Genomic DNA, 24,654 nt, shown 5'->3' with positions numbered 1-24,654 from the left:
GGTACAGGGGCCTGCCCTAAAGGGCCTCTCTGTGACCTACTAGAATCGTCGCTTTCTGAGACTTGAAAATCACTGTCACTATTACTGTTTGAAATGTTCCTGCCACTTCGTTTATCAAAATTTTTTTTGTGCCAAGGTCTACGTCTGACAACCCTCTCCTGCTGAAACCGAGAGGGGGCGCCCCCAGATAGCCATTTGTAAACACGGTTGTCATCATAATCAGCATCCACCGTGTATTTCTTATTTTTCTTGAACTTGATTAAGTTACGCTTGTACGTATCACATTGTTCCTCCATCTTACTGAGCCAATCATGGCTAGGTTCATCTTTTAAGGTTTTCGTATGGGATTTTTCAAAGAGAGCAATCTTCTCTTTAGTGATGGTTAATTCACGATTGGACTCCTCAATAACTGCAACCATCAAATCGAACGCACATTTATTTAAAATGGCGATCCACTTGTGTACAAATTCTGGGTTGTTCCGCCCAATTGTGGGAACATTATGCACACGGAAGCCACGGGGAATTTTGTGCTCCCTATAATACTCGGATAATGAAATCCCGTGCAATGAATAATCAATCTCACGGCGTTTTAATTTCATCAATTGATAAAATAAATCCTCAGCTTTATGCACTGGATCATTCAGCATTAAGACTTCTTTGGATAAAATTTGCTCAATGTCACTAGCAGAGTAGCTGAATGTAGCACCTGCCTCTTGGTTAAATAATCCTCGACATCCTGTCTGTTCACTAGGAAGGCTGGTATGCTCCATTATGCCACGCTGAGATCCTCACACATGCATTAAAGTGAGCTGGCTTGTTTCAGAAGAAAGGTGGTTCCTATGTCTACACGAAAGACATGGGTGCCATGCAACAGGTACAACAAATGTACAAAAAATAATCCAAAGTCTGCCGGCACTCACAACACCAACACAGCTGCCTCCGGTGCGCAATTTAAATCAATCCACAGAAATTCAAAAGAAATAGGCACTCAGAGTAATTGAAAATGCAAATATAGAAATGTATTAAATTCGGTCTACAGCCGTTTCTGGGCCGAAGCCCCGTCTTCAGGACCACAATACAAACAAAACACATAAAATAACCACATAACCCCCCATATATACCTTACCATCAACCGGCGCGCGCCTCCAGCCGTCCGTCAGGAACCATCCGCCGGAAGCACGTGACCGTCACACTTCCGGAAACTACAGCCGACATCGTCATGGGGACCGCAGAGTGCGTTCCACAGACCAGAGAGCCTGCGTTCCACAGTCGTGAACCGGCCCCGCCCCCCAGCAGTGGCACCTAAAGACACAGCAAGACACCCACCGATTGGTGTATGTACATCACAAGCCCAACAACATTACATAAACATTAACAAAAAATGACAAACATCATAAAAACCGAGCAAATAAGCACATACCCCGTGATTTAAATTGCGCACCGGAGGCAGCTGTGTTGGTGTTGTGAGTGCCGGCAGACTTTGGATTATTTTTTGTACATTTGTTGTACCTGTTGCATGGCACCCATGTCTTTCGTGTAGACATAGGAACCACCTTTCTTCTGAAACAAGCCAGCTCACTTTAATGCATGTGTGAGGATCTCAGCGTGGCATAATGGAGCATACCAGCCTTCCTAGTGAACAGACAGGATGTCGAGGATTATTTAACCAAGAGGCAGGTGCTACATTCAGCTACTCTGCTAGTGACATTGAGCAAATTTTATCCAAAGAAGTCTTAATGCTGAATGATCCAGTGCATAAAGCTGAGGATTTATTTTATCAATTGATGAAATTAAAACGCCGTGAGATTGATTATTCATTGCACGGGATTTCATTATCCGAGTATTATAGGGAGCACAAAATTCCCCGTGGCTTCCGTGTGCATAATGTTCCCACAATTGGGCGGAACAACCCAGAATTTGTACACAAGTGGATCGCCATTTTAAATAAATGTGCGTTCGATTTGATGGTTGCAGTTATTGAGGAGTCCAATCGTGAATTAACCATCACTAAAGAGAAGATTGCTCTCTTTGAAAAATCCCATACGAAAACCTTAAAAGATGAACCTAGCCATGATTGGCTCAGTAAGATGGAGGAACAATGTGATACGTACAAGCGTAACTTAATCAAGTTCAAGAAAAATAAGAAATACACGGTGGATGCTGATTATGATGACAACCGTGTTTACAAATGGCTATCTGGGGGCGCCCCCTCTCGGTTTCAGCAGGAGAGGGTTGTCAGACGTAGACCTTGGCACAAAAAAAATTTTGATAAACGAAGTGGCAGGAACATTTCAAACAGTAATAGTGACAGTGATTTTCAAGTCTCAGAAAGCGACGATTCTAGTAGGTCACAGAGAGGCCCTTTAGGGCTGGCCCCTGTACCCTTAGTGGAAACCAGGTCAGACCAACTACCCGCAGAGGCGGGCAAAATAAGAGGCAGAGGAAGACCTCCCACCAAGAAGAAAATCTAATTTTTAATCTGTCTCAAAGACAACTATCTGCATTGGAGATTCAGGTCTTAAACCGAGGATTAAGTTTTGTTCCTACAAATCGTTTTGATGAGTTTAAGTGGAGGTGTGATTCTCATAAGTTTGCGAGAAAATTGAGGCTCAAGGAGCATTTTCAGCATGAGAATTTAAGTGCTGCTCCTACGATTTTTGAGGTATTTTTGCATCGATCCTCTAGGTCCAATTATGATCCTATTTCCAATAATGCATCTTTGCGGACTTTTGGTCGTCTACTTGATGAGGCAGTCACTAAATTTGTCGCGGCACCTGGTAAGGTTCACCCCAACCTGTCTAACTCAGAGTTGCGGGCACTTAAAAATTTGGAGTCATATGAAGACATTGTCATCAGGCCTGCCGACAAGGGCGGTGCCATCGTGATACAGGATATTGGAACTTACAGGGCTGAGATTGAGTCCCAACTATCAGACACGGCAGTGTACCAAAAACTGTCAAGAGACCCTACCATTGAGTATCAGAGGGAATTGGCAGAGATCTTGACGACAGCTAAGGACCAGTCATTAATTCCTCTGAAAGTGTACAAAGCCCTATTAGTTCAGTATCCTAGGGTTCCTGTACTGTACACCTTACCTAAGGTGCACAAAGACAGCATTAATCCCCCGGGACGGCCGATTATATCGGCGAGAGACTCATTGCTGCAACCGGTGTCTCAGTTGCTGGATTCTATTCTGCAACCACTGGTGGGCAGACAATCTACATTCCTCAAGGATACCTCTATGTTTTTACAAAAACTCGCGGACTTGAAGAATATTCCATCACACACCCTATTATGTTGTTTGGACATATGCAGTCTATATACCTCCATTCCACATATTGGTGGCATGCTGGCCATGAAAAAGTTTTTGGGTATTAATCTGCATGAATCGTTGTTTGACCATGGTTTATTTTTGAAGCTCTTGGAGCTCACCTTATGTCGTAATTATTTCCTCCATGATGGTGGGTTCTATCTACAGCTACGAGGGTGTGCCATGGGGTCATCTGTGGCACCCTCGTATGCTAATGTTTTTATGTTTGACCTTGAACAGCAGTTGTTTTTCCAGGATGAGGAGGTGTCGAATGATATTCTGTGGTACACCCGGTACATTGATGACATTTTTCTTCTGTGGACTGGGGGTACCGACAGATTTATTCATCTTATGGAGACTATCGATAGGTCTGATTCTCCTATTAAGTTCACGTTTCTGTATCACGAAAGTGAGGTACATTTTTTAGATGTTACGGTTAAGTTCATTAATGGGGCTTTTCAAACAGATGTCTTTCATAAACCAACAGATAGAAACACTTTTCTATTAGCCTCTAGCCATCACCCAGAACCCCTGAAACAGGGTCTACCTTTGTCCCAGATGATGAGGATAGCTCGCATCACGAGTGATTCGAGTAAGGTTGCTGGGGAGTTGGATGTACTTATTGACAAGTTCATTAATAGAGGTTATAATCCCCAAACTTTAAGAGAACAAAAAATCAAAGTAATGCTTATGTCACGCAATGATCTATTGTGTCCCAAGGCTAGGGACTCATCTAAAATAATACCTTGGACTAGTGATTTTTCTACTGCCAGTCCTATCATTAGGAGAGCCACGCAGGCGTTATGGCCAGTGGTCTCATCGGATAGGGATCTTCCTATCTTCAGAAATAGTAGACCCATAGCTGCACTGCGACGAGGTAGAAATTTGAGAGATAGACTTGTTAAAACAGACATCACGGGTAAAGCTGTCCCTGTGACAGTGAATACACAGAGAAAACAGCCAGGATGTTACAGGTGCAGTAATTGCACAACATGTTCTTTTTTGCATACATGTCAATCTTTCAAACACCCACATACGAACAAAATTTTTGACATAAGATATGTGTTGACTTGTTCTACTGATCATGTTGTATACATTGTTATCTGTCCATGTAAGCTATATTACGTGGGGCAGACTACACGTAAATTCTCAGAGCGTATGGCAGCGCATAGGTCCGCTATCAGGCTGTCATTACAAGGGAGGCTTATTGATCAGCCAGTTGCTCGACACTTCAAAGAGGTCGGGCACACGCTGGCATCACTTAGATACTTTATGATTGACCATGTGCCCGTCACTCTGAGACGGGGTGATAGGGCTAAGCAGTTACTTATCAAGGAATCCAAGTGGATTTTAAGACTTAATACCATTGCCCCACATGGCTTAAATGAAAAAATTAATTGGAATAGCCTCATATGATTGATTTGGTATTGTGATGGTGATCTTTTATTTTCACTTTGTATTGCTATGTTTGCGATTGGGATTCTGGAGTGTGGGATTATGGATTGTGGGGGTCCTAACGGGGTATGTGCTTATTTGCTCGGTTTTTATGATGTTTGTCATTTTTTGTTAATGTTTATGTAATGTTGTTGGGCTTGTGATGTACATACACCAATCGGTGGGTGTCTTGCTGTGTCTTTAGGTGCCACTGCTGGGGGGCGGCGCCGGTTCACGACTGTGGAACGCAGGCTCTCTGGTCTGTGGAACGCACTCTGCGGTCCCCATGACGATGTCGGCTGTAGTTTCCGGAAGTGTGACGGTCACGTGCTTCCGGCGGATGGTTCCTGACGGACGGCTGGAGGCGCGCGCCGGTTGATGGTAAGGTACATATGGGGGGTTATGTGGTTATTTTATGTGTTTTGTTTGTATTGTGGTCCTGAAGACGGGGCTTCGGCCCAGAAACGGCTGTAGACCGAATTTAATACATTTCTATATTTGCATTTTCAATTACTCTGAGTGCCAATTTCTTTTGGATTTCTATATATATATATATATATATATATATATATATACCCTCTGCACTAATTAAAAATGAACTACAAATATGAGTGCCAATTTCTTTTGGATTTCTGTGGATTGATTTAAATTGCGCACCGGAGGCAGCTGTGTTGGTGTTGTGAGTGCCGGCAGACTTTGGATTATATATATATATATATATATATATATATATATATATATATATATATATATATATATATATATAATGTAGATTTTTCTATATATGTAGATTTTGCTCTTGTAATTTCACAAAATTGTGAATAAAAATCACTCATGCATGAATAGATTTAGCATCAATGTAATCAGATTTTGAAGCGAAGCGTAGAATGCAGTTATTTATATATTCCATCTGTATCCATTTATATATTCCATCTGTATCCATTTATATATTCCATCTGTAAATTGTATTATGTGCAATAAAATTATAAATATTTCTTAAAACCAGTAGCCATTACTAGCGCTCCCGTTTTCTTGTACTGTGGGTATAGAGAGGAGCCGTCACTTTAAGAAATTAATAAGTGTGACTGGCTCCTCCCCCTCTGTGCCCTTGTATTCTTATTTTGTATTCACCCACTGTAACTATTGCAGCTGTCACCTTTTGTAGTATGTTTTATTTCCTGGCAATATAGGTAAACTAGAATAGAAAAAGATAGTAGGTCTGTTATGGGAGTGCAAACAAGGTCATACATTAAATTAAATACAACGGGGTAAACGTACTTGTCTGTGACTTGATTGTGGGGGTCCTAACGGGGTATGTGCTTATTTGCTCGGTTTTTATGATGTTTGTCATTTTTTGTTAATGTTTATGTAATGTTGTTGGGCTTGTGATGTACATACACCAATCGGTGGGTGTCTTGCTGTGTCTTTAGGTGCCACTGCTGGGGGGCGGCGCCGGTTCACGACTGTGGAACGCAGGCTCTCTGGTCTGTGGAACGCACTCTGCGGTCCCCATGACGATGTCGGCTGTAGTTTCCGGAAGTGTGACGGTCACGTGCTTCCGGCGGATGGTTCCTGACGGACGGCTGGAGGCGCGCGCCGGTTGATGGTAAGGTACATATGGGGGGTTATGTGGTTATTTTATGTGTTTTGTTTGTATTGTGGTCCTGAAGACGGGGCTTCGGCCCAGAAACGGCTGTAGACCGAATTTAATACATTTCTATATTTGCATTTTCAATTACTCTGAGTGCCAATTTCTTTTGGATTTCTATATATATATATATATATATATATATATATATATATATATATACCCTCTGCACTAATTAAAAATGAACTACAAATATGTGAAGTGGCAGATGAACCAAAACAACTATTGATGGTATATAAATTGTTCAGGACTCGATCAATAAAATTAATAAAACATTTAATCATACACATATAACCATTATAAATATATCACATAATAGATATGATGAAACCCATTTTGAAATAGCCTACAAATTCATAGCAATTGCTTAATTTTTACAATACACAGCACCTCAAGCGATGATTGTACTAATATTACTCAATTTGTTGTACAATTAATAAAATGTCCTGGTACAGTCCGTATTCCCGCATATAAAAAATATATATATCTCAGTGAGGACTTAGGACCTCATTCAGAGTCGGTCGAAGCGGCCGCACGGTCGTACGCAGCCGATGTTCGCTAAACTGCGCATGCGTACAGTTCACAATGCGCGTGCGCAAACTAGCGGCTACGATCAGAAATTTCTCTCTCCTTGAACTTGGCCAGGTCGTTAGTTTGAGTGACAGGATGAGGCGTTTGTGGGTGGTAACAGGGGAAGGTGCTTGAAAACGGGGGAGTGGAAATCCGAACGCAGGCGTGCCTCATTATGCGAACGGCGTTTTATGGGAGTGCATAATGCACAAAGTAGTGTCATGGCACACGTGACAGGGGAGGTTTTACACTGACATGATCGTAGTGCTTAAGAGAAGGTATGGTCAGCCTTTAGCTCTACGACCAGTTCCGATGGTTTACGATGCTCGCGATTAATCCTTATATGGCCAGAGATGACGTGTAATGCGTACGAGATGTGGGCGTATTTTTAGCGATCCAACCACATCCACCCCTTGGTCGGCCAGCTAACGATCCGACCTTAGGGACGCAACATGCGTGTGCATCATTTGCATATTCGGCCCTTTCCTATACGACCGTGCAGCCGCAACGACCGACTCTGAATGAGGTCCTTATTCTGCTAGTTACACAGTTGATTAATCCTCCTCATAGATGGATAATGAGTTAACCACTGCAAATGTCCTGTATAATGTTAAATTATTGAACTGGCCAGTTCTAAAACAGCAGCTTAATTGTTGCTCACCCCGCTAGTGTGCTCAATGTCCACAGGGCTTCCTGTTTGAGCTCCAGCTATCAAAAGCCTTGAACTTGGCGTCGGCACCAGCCTGCCTTCCGTTAGAGAAGTGTCCTACAACGTAGCAGCAATCAAGCTGTGAGGACAACAGTGTAGCCGCGTCGTTAGTCACATGGATGGCACACCAGCGTCCCGGGCGGTGGAGTCAGCAGCCGCTGAATATTCTGGACTGAATCAAAGTGACTGGGGATTCCTCTTAAATTTTGTGAAATTATTTATATTTTTATTTTATATTTTTTATGTAATTGATATGACACACTGAGCCGGATCCGTGCTTTATATTGTGGCGTTAAGCCTCACTTCATATTGCATCTGTATCCATTTTTGTATGATGAAATAAATTTTAAATTGTATTATGTGCAATAAAATTATATATATTTCTTAAAGCAGTAGCCATTACTAGCGCTCCCGTTTTTTTCAGCTGTTTGATTTTCCTAGTATTAGGTGGATTTCCAGATCCACCTTTTTGGGGGCAGCTTAAGTGGTCTTTTCTAGTATACACTGTTTGGTCATTTAATTAATAGTAGCGCCCACCCTTTTTTTGTCCATATATAACCACAGTACTAGTTTCCAGTGTCCCCTGTGGCTGAGAAATAAATAAATACAAAAGACAAGATAGCCACAGGCTCGTCAGTTCCGTGGATTCTTCATTCCACCCACGAAAGTACCAGGAGAGGCAGCTGTCTTGGGTGCATTACATTGGTTACAATGGGTGCGTTAAACAATGTGCAGAGATAGAATTACATTTTGGGGACATACAAAGTAAGAGATACAATATAAAAACAAGATAACAGTAATAATACTATGAACAATATCAGTACTCACTTGCTCAGAGCTCATTGGACTTGATTGTAATATCACATGATACACAAAGTTACAGGGCAGGCCGTAACCCCCGGTAGGGATCATTGTTTGGCTGTAGTTTTGTTTCCTGTAGATTTCACTCTGTAAGGAGCCACCAGCTTTCCTGTAAATTGCTTTTGTAATTTCCCCAAAAGATAGATTTAGATTTGAGCCGACTGAATTCACAATAATCGTTGTCTGCAAATAAAAGATAATATGAATAGAGCAGTGTTACTATAATCACATGTATAGAAATGTAGGTGCAGAGCCAATTAGCCATGGTAAAATCTATGTTTACAGCAGCTTGACTTAACGTACTCATCTCGTGTGCAACTTCACTTAACGCGCAATTGAATTGGAAACAGTTTATCCCATCGGTCATGCCGTAATTTTAGTCTATTAGTGGCCAAAAGCAAACTATTTGAAGTTCTTAAAAAGGTGTCAAATGGCGGATACATTCTTCTTATTACAGTGAAAAAATAATAGAAAGAAAGTGTTTTTCTGCAAACGCTGTAGATGAATTTGGGGTGCATGGAAATGTCTGTATGTAGATTATTTTTGCCACTTTAAAAATGTGTTACAGAACACCTGTAACTCCCATGTGCAATCTTAGAAACACCTGTCCCAGCCATACAGCACCCCCATATACCTGTCCCATCCATACAGCATACCCCATATACCTGTCCCATCAATACAACACCCCCAACATACCTGTCCCATCCGTACAGCACCCCTATATGCCTGTCCCATCCGTACAGCACCCCCATACACCTGTCCCATCCAGACTGCCGCCTGGGTTTTCGCCAGCGATAGCAGCGGTACAGGGAAAAAATTAGATATGGTAAGAACTTACCTTTGTTATCTCTCTTTCTACGAAGTCCATAGGGGTCCACAGGGTGACCTTGGGGTATAGGTGATGCAGAGTCATCCGGGCATCTTACGCAGTAAATTGTTCTTCCCAGGATGCACTTGGGTCTCCCTTTATACCCCGCCCCCGGGCCAGAGGAACCTCAGTTTCGTAGCAAGCCAAAGGCTGGAGCAGGCTAAAAGAGAGAAGAAAGTCTGGAGCACACAGGAATCACATTCTCACATAGAAGGAGACGAAAAACCGGTGACCAGAGCGAAGCCCATCTGAAGCACAGGTGCGTCAGGGTGAGTGCCCTATGGACCCTATGGACTTCGTAGAAAGAGAGATAACAAAGGTAAGTTCTTACCATATCTCTCATTTTCTACTTCAGGGTCCATAGGGGCCCACAGGGGATGTCCCAAAGCAGTACCTTCAAGTGTGGGGACACTCCTGTGCAGAGACTAAAATCCACCACCCAAAGGAAGCATCCTGAGAGGCAAAAGGTATCAAAAGCATAATACCTCAAAAAAAGTCTGGACAGAAGACAACATGGCCGCCTTACAAAGCTGAACAGCCGAGGCGCCACGGCGAGCTGCCCACGAAGGACCCACAGACCGAGTAGAATGAGCAGTAACAGAGGGCGGCAATGGAAGGCCCTCATGAGTGTAAGCCTCAGAGATCGCCATACAAAACCATCTAGCCAAAGTTTGTTTATTGGCTGGCCATCCCTTCTTGTGGAAATCATAAAGTACAAACAAGGTGTCTGACTTCCAAAGGGAACTGGTACGGTCCACCAAAATATTGAGGTCCCGCCCCACACCCAATGAGGCCTCACCTGCCGAGAGGTCTGGGGAAAGACCAGCACAATAATTTCCTAATTAATGTGGAAGCTAGAGACCACCTTAGAAAGGAAACCAGGGCGAGACCGAAGCACCGCCCTGTCCTGGTGAAAAAACAGAAATGGGGAACGGCAAGAGAGAGCCCCTAAATCTGACACTCTTCTGGCAGGAGCAATAGCCAGAAGAAAAACTGTCTTAGCAGTAATCCATTTGAGGTCCACTGAGACCAGGGGTTTAAATGGAGGGCCCGTAGGACAACTGTCAAATCCCAAGGAGCCACAGGAAAGACAAAGGGAGGCTGGATACGAAGGACTCCTGTAGGAAAGTACGGATATCAGGAAGAGAAGCAATCCATCGCTGGACCCACATTGAAAGGGCAGAGACATGCACCTTCAGTGAAGCAAGGCGGAGACCAAGGCCGAAACCCGCCTGCAGGAAAGCCAAAACTCTGGATATCCTAAACACTTCGGGGTCGTAACCTCTGGGATGACACCATTCAAAGTAGGTATGCCACACCCTGTGGTAAACCCTGGCAGAGGCTGGTTTACATGCTCTGAGCATGGGGTTAACCACAGAGCCGGAAAAACCCTTGGACCTTAGCAGGGATGTCTCAAGAGCCACACCATCAAAGGCAGACAACCCAGGTTCGGGTAAAGGCAAGGACTTTGAGACAACAGGTCCGGATTTGAGGCAACAGCAACGGAGTGTCGATGGAGAGAAGTAAAACTCAGAGTACCAGTGACCTCTGGGCCATGCTGGAGCCACTAGGAGGACAGTGCCTCCTTCTTGTTTGAACTTCTGAAGTACTTGAGGAAGAAGGGAGATTGGAGGGAACAGGTATGCAAACTGGAAGGTCCACTTGACTGACAGAGCATCTGCCAAGAGAATCTTGGCGTCTCTTGTCCTGGACTCGTACAGTGGCAGTTTGTGATTTTGTCGAGAGGCCATGAGGTCCATGTCTGGAAGACCCTACTTGTCCACTAGGAGCTGAAACACTTCTTGGTGAAGAGACCATTCCCCGGGATGCACGTCGTGACGGCTGAGGAAGTCCGCTTCCCAAATGAGAACTCCTGGGATGAACTCTGCCGATATGGCTGGGAGATGGCCTTCCGCCCATGCCAGAATGCGTGACACGTCTGTCATTGCCACCTGACTTCGAGTCCCTCCTTGATGGGTTATGTAAACCATAGTCATGGTGTTGTCTGACTGAACTTGCACGGGCTTTCCGTGAAGTATTAGTCTGGCTTGTTGCAGGACCCTTGAAGACTGCCCGAAGTTCCAATATGTTGATTGGTAGAGCAGTCTCCTCTGCTGTTCACCGTCCCTGAAAGGGGTGTGGACCTGTCACTGCGCCCCAAACCCGGAGACTGGCGTCCGTCATCAAAAGGACCCAGTCCGGGATCCAAAAGGGGAGCCCCCCTGGTGAGGTGGAGCGTCTGCAGCCACCAAGTCAGAGATAGACTTACCTCCGGAGAGAACACCATCATTTGTGTCCTTATCCGATGGCATAATCTGCCCCACCTGGAGAGGAGCAATGTCTGCAGAGGCCGGGACTGAAACTGGGCATATTCCACCATGTCGAACGTCGACACCATGGATCCCAGTAACTGCATGGCTGAGCGTATTGACACTCGGTGACTGTGGAGGCATCTGCGCTCTCGTGTCTGCAAAGTGGAGATCTTTTCTGCTGTCAGAAAGATCCTCTGCTGATGTGAATCAAACAGAGCATCCTTTGAGATGGGATCAGGGAGGACTACTTCCAATTGATCAACCTCCCATGCATCTGTAGTACAGATATTGTCAGCTGTAGGTGGTGGCGAAGTACCTCTGGAGACCCTGCCAACAGTAAGAGGTTGTCCAGGTATGCAAACAGGCGGACCCCCTGCAGCCGCAGATGGGCTGCCAGTACAGCCATAATTTTTGTAAACACCCGAGGTGCAGTAGAGAGGCAAAATGGCAGAGCCGAAACTGGAAATGTTGTTGTGACACAGCAAACCTGATCAAATATTGGTGAGTTGAAGCAATCGGAATATGCAGGTATACATCCTGAATATCCAGTGACACCATAAAATCCCCAGGTTCCATAGCCAGTATGATTGAGCGCAGGATTTTCATCCTGAACCGAGGTACCCTGAGGAATTTGTTCAGGGACCTGAGATTGAGCATAGGTCGGTGGGATCCATTCGGTTTTTGAACCAGAAAAAGGCTGGAATAATAACCCGTTCCCCTCTCGGATAAAGGGACAGGTACAATGACCCCTGCCTGAAGCATGGATTGTACTGCCTCTTGAATAGCCAAGGCCTTGTTTGACAGGAGGCCAGTGCAGAAGAACTGATGGGGAGGCCTTCTGCGAAAGGAGAGGGTGTACCCCTGAGACCACTTCTCTCACCCAAGTGTCTGTGGTAGTCTGACACCAGCATTGGGCGAATTGAAGAAGTCGGCATCCCACCCTGGGATCCCCCAGGGGGAGACCTGCCCCGTCAGGCTGAGGGCTTGTCATCAGGTTTGGCAGCCGGACGTCTCGCACTCCAAGCTTGCTTCTTAGGCTTGGTCGGTTTCTTGGTGGTTGACGGCCTAGGAAAGGACTGAGTTCTAACCTTACCTGTGGCCCGATAGGTCCGAAAGGATGAAGTCCGAGACCCAGAGGGAGCAGGAGCAGAAAGCAGACAAGCAGACTTAGCCGCTGCCAACATATCCACAATTTTATCCAAATCAGGGCCAAACAAGACTTTAACGTTATAAGGTAAATGCTCTAAGCCCTTCTTGGAGTCCGCATCTGCCCTCCAAGAGCGAAGCCACAGGGAGCGGCGAGCCGCAATGGCCGCAGTGGAAATCCTGGCATTTAATAAGCTGACATCCAAGACAGCCTTGTTAATATAGGTAGCTGAACCTCGGAGGTTGCCCACAAGTTTCAACTGCTCACTGGTAGCATCCGGAGACAAGGGCTTTTCCAGGGTGTTTGCCCAACATTCCATAGCCCGAGCCAGCCAGCAGATAGCCATGGCTGATCTGCACGCGGCACCTGTAAGAGAATAAATGGACTTCGGGCAAACCTCTACCTTGATATATGTAGTATCCTTCAGGGACGACATGGAAGGCATAGGGAGAGTCGCGCTTTTAAAAAAGTGCGCTACATGGGAATCCACCGCCGGTTAAGTTTCCCATTTAGTAAAATAGTCCTCAGCAAAAGGATAAGCATAGGCCAGACGCTTCTGCGGCTGGTAACGCTTTCCAGGTGTTTTCCATGCCACTTCCAGGTGATCCACCAGCTGGTCGGACAAAGGAAATATAGCAGCAGTCAGCTTTATGTCCTTGAAATATACATGTTTGGACTTAGGTGCTGGAGGCTCGTCCTCCTCTATGACCAAGGCTGCGCGGACAGTTTGCATCAGACCCGGAATATACATTTTTGACTTGGGCTCCACCTCACGTGTAAAGGACTCGGAGTCAGAGTCATCCGTGAGCACCCCATCATCAGATGACATATCGTCGTCATCATACAGAGTAGATTGAGATGACGGCAAAAATATTTTAGCCGGTCTAGTTTGGGGTGCCTCCCCCTGCCGCACCTCAGCCACACTCTGTAGTGCGTTAGGAATCATATTAACCCACGGGGGGATAATACCTGTATGGGTGCAGTCTGCTGAAGCAGGCTCTGAGAGGCCATAAGCTGCTGCTGTGTGAACCCTAACGGGGAAGACACAGGAGGAACAGCTAAACGTCCCGCAATGGGCGCAAGTGCTTGTGCAAAGCATGCCCAAGGGGGTTTCTGTGGAGTGGCTCAGACAGTAGAGGGACCTGGAGGAGCATAACACGTAAAACATAATCCCTCAAGTACCATGTCTCCCACCCCAAATTCCGCTGTAAACATTTTACAGGACAGCCGGGCAGGAGCCAAACTTGGCATATCACTCTCACTACCAGACATGGTGGAAAGGATACCAGTATACTGTATGTGACCCACCACACAGAAAAAAACAGACTGTGAGGCTGTACCCTGACAACACTTGTTATTAGGGCTCAGTGAGAAAAAAAAAGACACAGGGAAAGTAAAATGGCTGACAGAAGAAAGTGAAACTCAGACAGACAGCACTAGCATGCAGTCACATATAATGCAGAAATAAATAACACCTGCACTTAATGGCACTACTAATCAACTACACAGACTTAGCGTCTGGTAGGATATAGTGCTACATACAATAACCACACACTGAGGAGAGGTATGTAGGGGGACCCAGGCTCCGTGCTCCTCAGAGATCTGTGACCTTGCCAAGGACAAAATGGCCACCAGAGATCTAGGAAGAGCCGTTCCTGTGGGAGGAGAGCTGCTGCAGCTGAGGCAGACCGCAGTGGAAGGCGCGCTGTGCAGAGGGGAGGAGCCGTCTGTAAACAGGAAAAGCAGCCTCCCCTGGCCGGTGATTAACCCCTGAGGCACTGGAAGTGCAGTGTTTCCCAAGCACTGTGCCCCGCATGTCCCCAGAGACCCGGGGGGAAAGGACTGCACAGCGAATCACCGTGCTTACCTTGAAGACCCCGTAAATCCGGCTGCAGTCCTGGGAGTCCCCGGGGTCTGGCTAGCACAGACCCCGGCTGCCGCCGCGATCCCCTGATCAGTACCGGCCGCTCGGCGCTAGCGGGGTGACGGAGTGCCCTGGACTGTCCGCTTACAGAAGTGAAGTCTTCTTAAAATAAAAAAAATATTCAGGGGCTGTTTTAACAGCCCCACTGCGTTCAGTGACCCGACTCTTCTGGCCGGGCACCCAACGAAACTGAGGTACCTCTGGACCGGGGGCGGGGTATAGAGGTAGACCCAAGTGCATCCTAGGAAGAAAAATTTATTGCGTAAGGTGCCCGAATGACTCTGCATCACCGAAACCCCAAGGTCACCCTGTGGACCCCTATGGACCCTGTAGTAGAAATAAAATTATATCAGAAGAATGTGCTTACCTGCCATACATGTCACTCTTTATCATCAGCCAGCAGGACTCCATCGCCTTCAGGAGGATGATGGTAAGGCATGATGAAGGGAAAAGTGGAAGATGAAAGGGGGTAGCGGGAAGAGGAAATGTGGTTTTTGAACAACACAGAGGAAATGTGGGTGTGGTGAGGGCACAGGGCAAATATGGGTGGTGGGGGCAATGTATGGGAGACAAGTGATATCTGAATATGCGAGGGCTGCAACTGGATGGTCACAGGACAGAGAAGGCTGGACCTGGGGGACGCAGAGCAGGGAAGGCTGGACCTGGGGGACGCAGAGCAGGGAAGGCTGTACCTGGGGGACGCAGAGCAGGGAAGGCTGGACCTGGGGGACGCAGAGCAGGGAAGGCTGGACCTGGGGGACGCAGAGCAGGGAAGGCTGGACCTGGGGGACGCAGAGCAGGGAAGGCTGGACCTGGGGGACGCAGAGCAGGGTAGGCTGGACCTGGGGGACGCAGAGCAGGGTAGGCTGGACCTGGGGGGGGGGGGGGGGCACATGGCAGGGAATGCAGGACTGTGGGGAAGCACATGGCATTGAAGGCTGAACCTGGGGGAGGGTAGATGGCAGTAAAGGCTGAACCTGTGGGGGCACATGGCAGGGAAGGCTAGACAAACAACACTGCCCATTACTATGTATACAAGATGCCATGCAGCCCCTCTGTAGGAGTGATGCCAGACAGGCAGCTGGGGGACATTATGACTAATTCTACATAGGTTGTCAGTGCATGGATTGTGCAGGTAATCACCCTGTCTGGGTCTCTCCAGCTGCCTCGGAACTACAAGTCTCTGGATGCCGTGATGGGTGCTGGGGAGAGATAGTGGGGGTGGTAGGAGGGGGCACGCAGGTACTGGGTACATGGCCGGGACCCCATGGACAGGAGTCGCCGAGTTCTGCATGCAGTCGGCCGGGATTGTGTATGTGTCTCTGTTACTGCCGGCACAGGTAGGTATTCTGACCGCTGGCATCCCGTACCCAACCCCAGGAATAGGTGAGTGCAAACCTATACAATCACTGTACTGAGACTTTATGTCGGGTATATACTATGTGCCCCCTTCTTCTCGTATTTATATCCGGTACCCACCTGGAGAAAACGCATTAAACCCAGAAATAAATTACAGTCGCCTAACTGTGGGGGCGATGCGGTGTTCCATATATCACCAACGCTGCTATTCTACGGGCACATCATGGGACTAGGATGATTGCCATAGAGCTTAATGTGCTCCAGTTTCAGAAGCCTCTAGTAATCAGTATCTGCTTCTGGGGACAGAACAGTGTATATGTGCAGTGGATCTAGGAGGACCCCAGGAAACTATACATGCTCTATTCTGAGATATGTCGAAGACTAATTTACATAATTCCAGACAGTTTATAGTCAAGGATGACACCAAGGCAGCGAGCTTGTGAAGTGGGGTTGATTGTCGAGTTGTCAATAGTTATAGAGATATCAATATGGTGACTATTATTGGCTGGGAGATATATAATTAATTCTGTTTTGGATACAGTAATTTTGAGGTGGCGAGATGACATTCCAAGATGTAATGGTGGAGAGATATACAGTGACACAGAGAAGCGCAGTTAGTGACAAATCTGGGGAGAATAGGAAAATTTGAGTATTGTCTGCATACAGATGATATTGAAAATCAAAGGAGCAGATTAGTTAGCTAAGAATGGAGGTAGAATCAGAAAAGTGCACAGTATAAGAATGATTACATAAGTAGGATGTCAATCAAGAAGGGATGTGTCTTGAAAACCTAGGGATTATAGTGTTTGCATAGGAAGAGAATGCTGTTTCTGTGGAGTATCAGGAATGAGATGAGAAGAGTGCAGATACTTCATCTATATTAGAAGGGACTAATAAACATGATCCTATATACTTCCTATGTTCAGAGCAGGATTGTAAACTTTTGTAATGACAAACTGTTTAACTTGTTCTTTCAATGTTTTCAGTGTGAGTATCACTCTGTCTGTGTACCTAGTGCGTCAGTGTGAGTATCACTCTGTCTGTGTACCTAGTGCGTCAGTGTGAGTATCACTCTGTCTGTGTACCTAGTGCGTCAGTGTGAGTATCACTCTGTCTGTGTACCTAGTGCGTCAGTGTGAGTATCACTCTGTCTGTGTAACTAGTGCGTCAGTGTGAGTATCACTCTGTCTGTGTAACTAGTGCGTCAGTGTGAGTATCACTCTGTCTGTGTACCTAGTGCGTCAGTGTGAGTATCACTCTGTCTGTGTACCTAGTGCGTCAGTGTGAGTATCACTCTGTCTGTGTACCTAGTGCGTCAGTGTGAGTATCACTCTGTCTGTGTACCTAGTGCGTCAGTGTGAGTATCACTCTGTCTGTGTACCTAGTGCGTCAGTGTGAGTATCACTCTGTCTGTGTACCTAGTGCGTCAGTGTGAGTATCACTCTGTCTGTGTACCTAGTGCGTCAGTGTGAGTATCACTCTGTCTGTGTACCTAGTGCGTCAGTGTGAGTATCACTCTGTCTGTGTACCTAGTGCGTCAGTGTGAGTATCACTCTGTCTGTGTACCTAGTGCGTCAGTGTGAGTATCACTCTGTCTGTGTACCTAGTGCGTCAGTGTGAGTATCACTCTGTCTGTGTACCTAGTGCGTCAGTGTGAGTATCACTCTGTCTGTGTACCTAGTGCGTCAGTGTGAGTATCACTCTGTCTGTGTACCTAGTGCGTCAGTGTGAGTATCACTCTGTCTGTGTACCTAGTGCGTCAGTGTGAGTATCACTCTGTCTGTGTACCTAGTGCGTCAGTGTGAGTATCACTCTGTCTGTGTACCTAGTGCGTCAGTGTGAGTATCACTCTGTCTGTGTACCTAGTGCGTCAGTGTGAGTATCACTCTGTCTGTGTACCTAGTGCGTCAGTGTGAGTATCACTCTGTCTGTGTACCTAGTGCGTCAGTGTGAGTATCACTCTGTCTGTGTACCTAGTGCGTCAGTGTGAGTATCACTCTGTCTGTGTACCTAGTGCGTCAGTGTGAGTATCACTCTGTCTGTGTACCTAGTGCGTCAGTGTGAGTATCACTCTGTCTGTGTAACTAGTGCGTCAGTGTGAGTATCACTCTGTCTGTGTACCTAGTGCGTCAGTGTGAGTATCACTCTGTCTGTGTACCTAGTGCGTCAGTGTGAGTATCACTCTGTCTGTGTACCTAGTGCGTCAGTGTGAGTATCACTCTGTCTGTGTACCTAGTGCGTCAGTGTGAGTATCACTCTGTCTGTGTACCTAGTGCGTCAGTGTGAGTATCACTCTGTCTGTGTACCTAGTGCGTCAGTGTGAGTATCACTCTGTCTGTGTACCTAGTGCGTCAGTGTGAGTATCACTCTGTCTGTGTACCTAGTGCGTCAGTGTGAGTATCACTCTGTCTGTGTACCTAGTGCGTCAGTGTGAGTATCACTCTGTCTGTGTACCTAGTGCGTCAGTGTGAGTATCACTCTGTCTGTGTACCTAGTGCGTCAGTGTGAGTATCACTCTGTCTGTGTACCTAGTGCGTCAGTGTGAGTATCACTCTGTCTGTGTACCTAGTGCGTCAGTGTGAGTATCACTCTGTCTGTGTACCTAGTGCGTCAGTGTGAGTATCACTCTGTCTGTGTACCTAGTGCGTCAGTGTGAGTATCACTCTGTCTGTGTACCTAGTGCGTCAGTGTGAGTATCACTCTGTCTGTGTACCTAGTGCGTCAGTGTGAGTATCACTCTGTCTGTGTACCTAGTGCGTCAGTGTGAGTATCACTCTGTCTGTGTACCTAGTGCGTCAGTGTGAGTATCACTCTGTCTGTGTACCTAGTGCGTCAGTGTGAGTATCACTCTGTCTGTGTACCTAGTGCGTCAGTGTGAGTATCACTCTGTCTGTGTACCTAGTGCGTCAGTGTGAGTATCACTCTGTCTGTGTACCTAGTGCGTCAGTGTGAGTATCACTCTGTCTGTGTACCTAGTGCGTCAGTGTGAGTATCACTCTGTCTGTGTACCTAGTGCGTCAGTGTGAGTATCACTCTGTCTGTGTACCTAGTGCGTCAGTGTGAGTATCACTCTGTCTGTGTACCTAGTGCGTCAGTGTGAGTATCACTCTGTCTGTGTACCTAGTGCGTCAGTGTGAGTATCACTCTGTCTGTGTACCTAGTGCGTCAGTGTGAGTTTCACTCTCTCTCTCTATACCCCTCCCAGATGGAGAAGCTGCACGGAGGAGGAGGAGGAAAAAAAATAAAATAAAAATACAGTTTTGTTTCAGACAAATACTTTAACTATCTCAGAGCATGAAACTGTGTCTGTATTCTTACATCGTAGGTTTCTTTTGTACCTCAGCTAGGGTACTAATAAAAGAAGGTTATGAAACATACTTTTTAGTATATACGCAGTATCTACATAATGTTTTAATAAAGCAAAAGGATATATTCTGAAAAAGTTTACAAACAGTTTACAGTATTTTCAAAATAATCTGAAATTTTTTATGTTCTTACAGATGACGCAGTCCTTATCCAACAGTGATCTATGGTTATATTCAAAGTTATTTTAAACTTCATTAAGAACTGCTAACAAACAATTATGTTTCTTTTGCAGAAGCAAGTTGAAAGTTTAATGGGACAAAATCCAATTGTATAGTGATAATTTTAAATATACAGGACGTTGTTTTCCACCATCTCAAAGACATTTATATCCTTAAAGGGTGGCATTAATTGTAAAGTGTTGAATTGCATCTATTGGTTTTACATACTGTTATTCAGATATTTAATAATGCTCAACTTACACATGTTCCTACAGTCAGATTTACTCAATGGGAGATAATATCTTAGACTCATATCAATCTTACATATGTCATAATTTCAATTGTGCTACATTGATCTTCTTTATCCTCAACAGGGGGGAATATGGTTGATTATGGTTAATGGTGAGGAAAAAGGAAGACAATGAACATGTTTGCAATAATGAAATATAAAAATATTTTTCAGTAATGGGAAGTTTCATTAGATAATCCTGATTTAGGGCCTGATTCAGACCCACTCGCGAGCGGCTGTCCGCTCGCAAGTGGGTCGATGGTCTGCACTGAGCATGCGCACAACGGAGGGAGCTCCGTCGTGCGCATGCGCCAGACACGACGAGCGAAGGACTTTCCTTCGCTTGTTGTGTCCGATCAAAGGGGGCGTGCTGTCAATGTTGATTGACAGCACGCCCCCTTTGGTGGGCGTGCCGGGGGCGTGCCTCCCTGACGGGGGCGTTCCCACGGGAACGCCTCCCGTCAGAAGCCGGCCCACTGACATCACTAGTGATGTCAGTGGGAGTGATTTTGGCTCTGATAGAGCCAAAATCACTCCGGAGTTTGCGGTTGAAAACCTCAACCGCAGGCTCCGGCTCGCAATTTCGATGGTCGCGATGGTCACGACCATCGCGGCCATCAAAATGCACGCTCGTATAGCCTGTGGGTGGTGACCCACAGCTATACGAGCGTCCAGGAGGACGCTCCATGAAAATGGAGCCCGGCCCTCATTCAGAGCGTGCGCTCTGCTCAGAGCGTACGGCTCTGAATGAGGGCCTTAGTTCTCTTTACTGATGATAACTGTTACAGACGGATACATAATGTTTTTTTTGGTTACAGGGTATGTATTACAGTAACTACCACATTCAACGTAGTTAGCTGAATGTAATGTACAGTATTGATTATAGCAATTGGAAGCATAGGTTCTGGGAACTACACTTTTACATGTACAAACAGTTAAGGAACTGAAAGAAGCGATATGTTTACTAATAATAACTTGTAGTAATTAAGTGTCGGGTACAAACTCATGGGTAACATATTAGCTGACAGGGTAGTATGAAAGGTAATTTTAAGTACATATGATGAGCCAGTTATAGAAACTCAGTTGATGTTGTTTAAGAATATCACATTTGACCAATTAAGACAATATCAGGAAAATACTTCTCACAATGAGGTTAATGTCTGGAAATTAGAGCATTGTTACAAGAGAAGATGATAATGGGTATTTGAGTAGAATTGATATTATTACAAGCCATATAGAGGATGTTCATGGGTTAGTACATTTAAGAGCAGATAATATGAATCACATTGTACAATCTTACTGGTATGCTCGAGCCAGAGATAAAGTGAAAATGTGAATGTTTATGTAATTCAGATGATAAATAATGAAGAGAAAATGATACCTACTAAAACATTTTCAAAGTACTATTGATAATTGATTTTATTCAGTTACCAATGAAGAAAAAAAATGATTTAAAGTATGTCGATGAGAAGGATTTGAAGTATGTCGATTAGAAAGGAGTGGGGCATGTCGTTTAAGAGGATTAAAGTGTGTTCTTATTAAGGTTTCAGGATGTTGTAAAATATAGTGTTAGCATGTTCTTGGAGTTTTCTGAATTTATATCTCCATAATGCTAAGAGAAGAGATTTTGGAGGAATTTGTATGTAAGGTATAGGTTGCTTACTGTAAGTGTTATTGAAAGTTACAAGGAAAGTTTTTCAAATAAGTGAAATGATGGGAATAAAATGAAAGTTACACACAATGGTGTTATAAAAAACAAATGAGTTAAACTTACAAAAGAGACAGGAATGGCATTGTTTGAAGGCCTACATTTGGTGCTTCATAGTAATAGAATCACACCTGAGCCTTATCTAACTTTCTCCTTATTATTAATTTTTTTGAACTACAATCAAGATGTGTTACTAAACCAAAGACTGATTTAAGATTACAACATGATTTGACTGTTCAATATTTTATACAATTGTCTAAGCAGCTACAACAAGGAAGATATTTGGATATAAGTGAAGAGATGTTGGGTTGGTTTGGTTAATAGCGTCATTCGTGAGTGTAAGTATTTTAAATTAAATACGGTAGAAGACCGGCAGCCAATAGAGAGTCAGACAGAGTAGATTAGCAGACACTGGATGTTTGTATTTTTCAGAACCAGCACCCGACTTTTTTTAGCGGGGTGCTAATGCCACAGCCAGGGGAGCTCTTTCACTGGGCCCCCCAGCCGAAGCATTAACCCCGCTAGTCAGCCCAGGCCGGAGATCCCTGGGGAGCTGGGGACCCCCCCAATAAAGGGGTCTCTCCCTCTAGGGCACCCCAGGCTGGTAGCGCAGAATACGGGGGACCCCTACGTCGTTTGATCAAGCGGCGCATTGAAAATCGGCCCAAAATCGTGCAGATGTATGGCCAGCATCAGTTCTTATCATCCTCTCATCCCCCCTCAAATGTTTAGCCCTCCCCAACCCCCTGCACCAGCTCAGTCTGTGACCCCCTCTGAGAGCACTATTGTATCTGTAGTTTGGAGAATATTACTTAGTCTGGTTTATCTCACCTATGATAAAAGACATCCACAAAACATGGCCTGTTGACCTGTTCTATTCACTTCGAATCACACTTAAGGGGTTTAGTATCCCCCTACATTTAGATGCTTACAAAGAGCATTGTGTAAGGCTTTAAATACCAATCTACAACATTGGGCACTGACGTACATTTCTGCTTATCAGGTCCCGCAGCATATACTAAAGCCTCCTATAGTTACCCATATATACACTAATGTAATATTACTATAACCCTACATCCACATCCTGAGTATCAGAAGGGGCGAGAATCCCTTTCAGTGGCAGAATACAGATCAGGAGAGCGCAGACATGAATCCCACGCCATGATCGGTTGTCAGCCCATTCAGAGAGAGAGAGAGACACAGGAAGGACACAACCTACTTTCTGTTCCTCGATCATCCCATATTTCAGGTGAAGGTTGAGGCCATTGATCGTTATTGATTGTGGTGTATTTGGAGTAGACGCTTTCCGTGAAGGTGGCTCAGGTTGATTGGACATCGGGTTAGTGTAAGATGAGGTCGGGTAAGGTGAAGGTGACGTTGCACCACTGAGGGGGTCACTTGGACCGAGTAACCGTTCACAGGTTGCCTTCATGGCTTGTACGGTTTTGTCATCGTGGTTTACAAACCGGATCTCTTTCAGGTGATCACCATGCGTATTGTAAATGAATGAGCAGACCACACCCACGATAATATCTGCACAAAGGTCAAGAGGAAAGCCGAAGATCCCTGAGCTGACCGCTGGGATGGCCACAGATTTGATGTCTTTATTCTTATTGACATAGTCTAGGACATTAACAATCACTTTCTGCAGCTCATCCTGACATTTCTGTGCATTCTCGTTGAACCACATGGGCCCCACCGCATGGACGATCGCTTTACAGGGCAAGTTTCCTCCGCTAGTCACAGCGATATCTCCAGCATTTAACTTTCCGTATGCAGAAATATAATCTTGACTCTCTTGAGTAATCCGTGGTCCTCCAGCTTTCGCCAAGGCCAAGGCCAAACCACCGATATGGTCCAGCTTGTCATTTGCTGCATTTACCACAACATCGACATTTTGCCTGGTCAGGTCATCCTTCCACACGCTGACCAAGAGTTTCTTCTTCAAAGGCCTCGTCTCATAAACAGTCACCGGCTTCTCTGCCACGGCTACCGAAGTCCCAGGTCCGGGTCCCTTCAGCTCAATGTTACACTTGTATTTCCTAATGAAAAGGTCATTAAGCTCATTCTGACAACTATGAAGGTGCTTGTAAGTGTCTTCTGAGACCTTAATCGTCCTCTGAAACTCCATCTTTCTGCTAAGAAAACAGAGAGGAACATTAATGTCTGAGGTGACCCCTCAGCTACACCAGGGTTCTCCTGACCACCTAGTAATACTGTGTCATCATCATAATCTATCAGATTATTGTGTTTAAAAATAGAACACTTTTGTATGACTCAGATATGGAGGTTGTGGCTGAAATGTGCGACAAGAACGGAGAAATCAGCCGCGACTGGGAGAATACCAACTGGAGTTACACACAAATGTTTGGAACTGAAGACATTGAGTACATAAAATGGGATACAGTTATAATACAGATGGTCGGGATGCAGTCTGTTTAAATTCCAGCGTCAGAATCCTGACCCGGGACTAAGCATAGGCGGCTAAATCCCGACGCCAGCCTACATACTGATGCCAGAATCCTGACCGAAGGAAAGCCGAGGCGTCCTAGCTGTTAGGGTTAAGCTTTGGGGGAGGGGGGGGGTTAGGGTTAGGCACCACTGGGGGGGTTGGGCACTATGGGAGGCAGGGTTAGGTTTAGGCAGTAACAGGGAGGGTTAGCTTTAGGCACCAAGAAGGGAGGGTTTGGGTTAGGGGGAGAAGGGGGGAGGGTTGGTATACTTACCCATCCCCTGTCAAGATACCAAGCATCGGGATGACGCAGTCGGCATTTTGACAGGAGGCATCCCAAATGCCGGTATTTCATACCCAACTCCGTAAAATGACTGGTATGTAATAAATAGTATCTAAAGTCTGATTGTACAAATTTCACAAACACAATAAATAACTATATTACATACGAGTATATAGTACATACGAGAGTTAATATTCAGGTCAACACACCCCTGTTTAATTTGCGTAACACAAATTTTTATACAGCACATGTGCAC

At 45.4% G+C, this 24,654-nt stretch overlaps 1 protein-coding gene across 2 annotated transcripts in view; it reads right to left on the bottom strand.

Moving 5' to 3' along the window:
* The window catches only part of PARP9 (poly(ADP-ribose) polymerase family member 9), an 89,882-nt gene that overhangs the window by 50,073 nt on the left and 15,155 nt on the right, over positions 1 to 24,654 (bottom strand). The window contains exons 2-3 of one of the 2 annotated variants that reach the window (XM_088475475.1): positions 22,883 to 23,801; positions 8,500 to 8,715 (exon numbers count right to left, since the gene is read on the bottom strand). In XM_088475475.1, coding sequence (XP_088331601.1) covers positions 8,500 to 8,715; positions 22,883 to 23,794 — 1,128 coding nt within the window. In that variant the 5' untranslated portion in view covers positions 23,795 to 23,801. The remainder of the gene's footprint in view (positions 1 to 8,499; positions 8,716 to 22,882; positions 23,802 to 24,654) is intronic. The other variant, XM_088475477.1, reaches the window with a different exon arrangement.

Source organism: Taudactylus pleione, unplaced genomic scaffold, assembly GCF_031769625.1.
Source record: "Taudactylus pleione unplaced genomic scaffold, aTauple2 ptg000173l, whole genome shotgun sequence".
Lineage (NCBI taxonomy): Eukaryota > Metazoa > Chordata > Amphibia > Anura > Myobatrachidae > Taudactylus > Taudactylus pleione.
Note: the sequence above shows the minus strand (reverse complement) of the source record. Positions and strands in the feature narration are given on the sequence as shown.